Source organism: Priapulus caudatus, unplaced genomic scaffold (genome assembly GCF_000485595.1).
Source record: "Priapulus caudatus unplaced genomic scaffold, Priapulus_caudatus-5.0.1 Scaffold381, whole genome shotgun sequence".
Taxonomy (NCBI): Eukaryota; Metazoa; Priapulida; class Priapulimorpha; order Priapulimorphida; family Priapulidae; genus Priapulus; species Priapulus caudatus.
The window spans coordinates 68,299-74,674 of record NW_014577442.1 but is presented as its reverse complement, the minus strand read 5'-3'; the positions used below and the strand labels follow the sequence as shown (position 1 = coordinate 74,674).

Below are 6,376 nucleotides of genomic sequence, written 5' to 3'. Positions count from 1 at the left end.
AATTAAGAAATTTTTGTATTGAATCAGAAAATGCATAGCTTTGGAATGGTACAATGCATTCTGAGATCGTAGCATCTGAACCGAAACTCTGAACTGAGAGTGAGTAGTACCTCTGAACTGGCCGTGGTTATGCTCTGTTTTAGTTTCGATTTCCGTTTCGGTTTCACAATACCAGCAGCTGATGAGATCATGAGGTGAGGGCAAGAAAATCAATAGCCATAGGCTGTGCTGACATTGTGTGAAGATTGCGGAATTGAGGGGTTTTTCACGGATTTTTCGGCGAGTTTGACGGTTTGACAGGTTTTTTTCAGCTACGAACACGCCCGGGGTATAAGAGATGGCCCTGTGAAAATTGCATCCAGATCGCTTGGGCGGTTTGGCCGCCTATAGGGAAGATACATAGATACATAGATACATACATACATACGAACTCAAATATATATTAGATGAAGCCATGATGTTTCGTGGGATGACTAACACACTAATTTATTCACTAGGCTGGAGATTGACATCGCAGCATTGGCTACAGCACGTATTGGTGTGCCAATGCTATATGAGATCATTGAGGTAGGATCATCAACTGCTATAGTTATTACAACATTGATAGTTTTAACTTGCGTGGTTAGGTATTTCATGAGAAAATTTTCTTAGATTAGTCGTTGAATTGCAAAGATGCCATTACTGTTTTTATACTCATATCCAGTGTACATCTTTTTCTTTACGTTTTTGGTAGTATGTGAAAGATGATCTGACAGACCAGAACATTCCGCACGGGGAATGTTCCATCTGCCTGGAGCTTTTTGAAGAGGCTGATGTCTTCACAAAAACTGAATGCTATCACCACTTCCATCAGTACTGCCTGGGAAGGTGACCACCTTTCACATGCATCTAAACAGAGGAATTGCTCCGACCTGTGATTGGAGGATAAAAATAGACCCCGCCCACTTTTCCATTTTTGGAGGATAAAAATAGAATTCGTGACGTTTCATTTTCATTTTTCATACTCCGCTGCATTCGCTGAGCTAGGAAAGTGTACTAACTATCATATGGTGCGAACGATTTGAGTTACCATTTCTATAACTTCTAGCTATTATAGATACATGTCTTAGCTATAATCTCTGTAAATTTTGAGTTTCTTGAGGCACGATTAGTCTAATTAATAAGCAATTATGCTCGCGCGGTATCGCTCATAGGCTAATATACGTGCGGCTCAAGGTGCGGCTATGGTCGGTGAAATAAAACGTCACGAATTCTATTTTTATCCTCCAATCACAGGTCAGAGCAATTCCCCTGTTTAGATGCATGTCATCTTTCACAGTTCTTCATAAGTACCCGTATGTAACCTATGAACCTGTGGATAACTGGTTTTGTACTTGGCTGGCAATACGCGAAATGGTAGAAACGGGTATCGAATAGCGACAATATGAGCTGAAATTGAGGGTGGTGAGAATGGTGGTGCCATGCCACATAGTGGGTGCATTTGCATGTAAGATCACAAAGCAGTAGAATAGCAAGTCTGTTTAATAGTAAGACATCAGAGACTTACATGAAATCTATAAGATCACTGGTATATTTATGTTTATCACTTTTTAATCTCGTGAGGTTTTCCGGTGATAGCAGTTGCTCTCTGATGGCTTATACAGCCATTGTTTATTGTAGGTATGTGGAGCACAGCCTAGCAGAGCAGAAGATTGCTCAGCGGGAAAAGTCAACTGCAACTGCCTTAGCTGAGAGTACGAAACCCTGTGTGAGTGAGACAACCGAGTTCCACTTTATTCAAGGATAGCTGTTATGATTTATCAAGTGATAGCAGTAATTGTACTACTCCTATAAAATTGTAACAGAACCTTTTGGCAATAGTTTATTGGAGGGTGCTATTTCATTAACATTATATTGCGCTATGGTTTTTAATAGGTCTATGTGTGGATGTATATTTACTCACAAACATTTCGAGCAACCTTATTCTATGAATTGATACATTATCTACATGAAGTGTCTCATCATGATTCATCATTGATATCTAAGAATGGGCTAACATGGAAAAAATTTATTTTCCAGGTGCTTTGCCCAGTATGTCGCGTAGAGATAACCTTCAATCTCCCTCTGCTCAAATCTGCTCCGCCACCTGTTAGCAGTCTTGAGAAGGTCTCATTTGAGCCAAGTCCTGAAGTTGTTGAATTGCAGCAGCAGATGGCAGCACTATTTCAGCAGCAGAAGAAGAGGGGAGCTATCATTAATGTAGAAGAGGAGCGAAACAAGTTCTTGCTGGATCCCAACTGGGTAGAGACATAAAGTTCTTTTTTTGAATTAATGAAATTGTTTTTTAGATATTAAACTGTTCTCGCTTCATGTTAATCATGGTTTTTACTCCCATACCACATGCCCAGTGTTGTAGAAAATATCAGTTGTTGTGATTTTGCTATTGCAGCTTTATCGCTATCACATTCACATTCAGTTACTATCATATTCACTAGCATTACCAACTATTTTTTCAGGTATTGCCTCCTGCGGCTGAACATGCAAACAGTGCAGACTACAGTCATCCACCCGTCGCGTCTGTCCAGCAGAAAGGCGTCTTTAATAGTCGCCGCACAACGCAGCACCACCCGTCTAGCAGCCAACGATCTAGGAGCGGCCGCTTCAGAGGCAGAGACAGAGCCGGCGGTAGAAACCGAGGGAATAGAGACGATAAATCGGGCGAATACGGTGGCAATCGACATGTGAACTCTGACTACAGTGCGGCGTGGAAGGCGAGAGGCGGACATGGCGAGAAATCGCGTCGTCACCGGTGCGGCGAGCGCAGACCTGGGGACACGGACAGAACCACCAACTATCCAAGTGATCGTGACGCAACAGGGAGGAACCAACATGAGCCTCCTGGGCATCAAGATGGATATGCCGAGAAGCCACGGATAGAAGACCGCTCGACGGGAAATCGTGGCGGGAGCGCGAAAGCGGCAGCGTCCGTCGGTAGCGCCGCGCGCAATACTCCGGCGAGAAATGTCGCGGAGGGCAGGCGAAGTGCTGGCGTGTCCAGTCGTGACGGATCAGACAGAAGACGCGACGAACGACGCAGGGAGAATGTTAACGAGCTTAGCCACACGCACGCTGATGATAGAAATACTCACAGTGCTGATTGTCACCGGCCTGTACACGATGGCGCCACCGCTGCACGACACGATGGCGCCACCGCTGCACGACACGATGGCGCCACATCTGCACGGCACGATGGCGCCACCGCTGCACGACGTCACAGAGAGCAGGTATCCGTGGCGGGTGGCGAACGCGCGAGAGCGAGTGATTCGTCGAGCGGTCTTTCCAAAGAGAGGCGCGGCGACGAGCACACTCGCAGGGGTCGAGGACGAGGAGGAGCTAAGAGGTCGGGTCAGAGTTCCGAGAGGAAGCATCTAGATCATCATCATGAGGAGGAGCCAAAGAAAGCTAGTCAAACCAAAAACTCTAGGGAGCCGAGAGCCGCAGCTGCCGCAGAGATTTTACGTAACGACACGGGAAGCGTTCGCCATAGCGATGCCGCTGCTGCAAAAGTTACGAGGGCGCCGCCTGGTTTCGAAAAACTCTTTTCCGATAAGAAAGCATTGCCGAACGCAGCTTCCATCAAGCCACCGCCTGGGTTTGGTCTCTCCTCCTGACAAACAGTTGGACTGCGGAGGCGTTTTTTACTCGGCGGTTACATGTGCTTTTTGGTACTTTGACGATGTCGGTTGTTTATCGCGATTTACGCCTCTAGTAGTTGCCTACTGCGACCTTCTGAGATAGGTAGCTTTGTAATCCATATTTAATTGCCAGCCGACTGGTCATGACACCTCGCATTGATGACGGAGGAAACGTTTCTACTAAAATCCCTCGAGTAAATGTGTGACGTCTACTAAGTGTTCACACTGATAAGCTTGCTACCTTGGACATCATTTGCCGTATTCCGAATGTGCTACGATACGAATGAAGCTGTAGAAATTGCACTGTAAATGCAAGACTATAGTCTCACCTAGTCACTATAGCTTCCATCTCGCCTTAAAAAAATCGTATCGCAAATAAAATCATCCTGCGCGATCATGTGTATCACAGGGACTGATTAGAAATGCGAACAGGGATATACCACGTCGCGTGCGTGGGAATAGGCTTATAAATATTATTATAAATAGATGGTTTTGCTACAATACGACTTATACTACACCCCGTATGTATGTAGCGAGAGAATCTTGCAAAGTCATCAAGCGATTGGGTGTAAGTAGAAAGATGCCGAGTGGATAGTTCGGACACAAGTACACAAAGTAATTGATAGTGCTACGCGAGTTTTATGTGACCTTGCAACCCGGGAGCCGGATTCCATAGCTGAATGGGTTAGGCGTTCACGCCGTGATAGACCCTCGTGAATAATTCATGAGCTGTTTAAATGACTCTGGTTATGAATATCAAAATTTTTATCATCCAGCCACCCGGCTTTATGGAGTGCCACGAAACGGTCGGGTGTTGCGTCACCGTCGTGTTATATAGAAGTTAAGTATCACTATCAGCCACGGCGGGCTGGCTGATGGCGCGAATTTACTTTTTGACAGCAATTACTCAGCGCTTTTGAGAGACGGTGACTCACTTGAGGTTTATCGCCTTTACTCAGCTTGCTGCTGTGTGCGCATGCGTGCATGTTAGATGGATCGCTACCGGGGATGAATAATGAGAAATTAGCCATTATTTACCCCTGGTCGCTACGCTAGTCATTGCAGCTGCTTTACTGTAATATCGCTATGGCGAGAATCGTGATTTTTGGGTGAATCGCAAATACGACAGGTTTACCGCGAGCGTAAAGCATGTTTTTGTGAATCGGTTTTTTTTTAGAAATCAGAAGCTGTAAACATTATAAAGCCTTCGCATGCTCTACACCCGTGTGTCGGGTAAGACTGAGATGGGCTAGCTATACTGTTGTGGCATAGATTGTTCTGGCCTCGTACAACTATTAAAGCTATAATGTTGATCTGCATTCTAACCGGTCCACGTGTGTGTCGATCTTTTCGCAATTTTCATCAGCGATTGGCATGTTTGACTATCGACATTTTGTAACGATTTTTTCGTAACTGCTTTGGTTTTGGTTTTGGCATGTACTGCAATGACATAGCTTTGAGTAGACACGCCGCAATCTATCTTCGATTTTCGATCGTTAGACGTGTAGAAATCTCGGCGGGCATGTAAACATTGCAAGCTCACTTGCCCGACGGGTTCCGATCCTGCGTTAAAAGCTTATAAACTATAATACAACTGGCCATTAACTAAAGGTTTTTTTAATTTAAAATCATGACATGTTAACACCGGAAACGAATGGCGTCTAGAAGTTGTCTGGTGTACACTTCTTTACTCGATACTCCAAAAATATTCCTGCAAAATATATGGGCAACTAACGAATGTCATTCGGGCATGTACATTTGACAGAATACTTGCCCGAATGGCAAGTGATTCAAAACGTTTTTCGTGAAGACTGCGTAATGTTTACTAGTTCTAATCTGCTATCTTCTGCGAATAGTGATTCTGAATATTGGCGTCATCACTCAACATAACTGCTGTGGCATGTCACCCATCTGGCTGCCATCCCATAAATCCGAAAGTCATATTTAACCGAAATTGTGTACATTTACTCATATGCGCCAAGGAATGGTTGCAATGCTTTCAAAATCATTGCTTACGAATAACACTGAAAGCACGTAGTGAACTAATTAGACGATTCACAGAGTTGCGTTAATTAGCTCGCACACGTATGTGACTGCAATTAGCGAAGTCAAGCTTGGCTTCTCACTCATTACTTACTTACTTACTTATTCTGTTAACTCCTAGTGGAGCATAATTAGGCCACAGCAGAACTTTGCCGTGCTGTACGGTCTTTAGCCAGGATCTCTGCTGCGCCCCAGGTGAGCCCAATTTCCTTCACCTCCGCCTAGACGGTCCGGCGCCAGGTGATCTTTGGCCGTCCTCTGTTTCGTTTTCCTTGGGGTGTCCAGCGTAGTGCCTTTTTTGAGATGGTGTTGTCCGGCATTCTGAACACATGCCCAAGCCATCTGAGTATGCGTTGTTTTCATCTCATCAACAGTGCAGGATGAACTGGTCTTTACACTCATTACAACCCACTTAATTCGGTGGCACTGATGTGCGAATGTAGTAGACGTATTTCGCTTAAATTGACTACGTCACGAATTTTCTATGGTAAAATTTGTAAAATGTTTGTTGCCATTTTTTACATTAAAAGTAAGAACTAACGGGACTAAACGTATCGTCAAATTCTTACCTGATAAGATTGTTTCTCAACTAGTTAAAAATTCAAAAAACCTGGACGATTTGAAATAGTGTTCCTGACATTAATTGCTTGCTATGGGCT

The 6,376-nt window shown here is 44.4% G+C and overlaps 1 protein-coding gene across 1 annotated transcript in view; it reads left to right on the top strand.

Moving 5' to 3' along the window:
• Positions 1–5,149, top strand: part of LOC106809752 (E3 ubiquitin-protein ligase RNF25-like) — a 7,981-nt gene extending 2,832 nt beyond the window's left edge. Inside the window, exons 5-9 of the mRNA XM_014812947.1 lie at positions 498–567; positions 734–867; positions 1,660–1,747; positions 2,059–2,280; positions 2,496–5,149. Coding sequence (XP_014668433.1) covers positions 498–567; positions 734–867; positions 1,660–1,747; positions 2,059–2,280; positions 2,496–3,650 — 1,669 coding nt within the window. The 3' untranslated portion in view covers positions 3,651–5,149. The remainder of the gene's footprint in view (positions 1–497; positions 568–733; positions 868–1,659; positions 1,748–2,058; positions 2,281–2,495) is intronic.
• Positions 5,150–6,376: the final 1,227 nt, after the last annotated feature.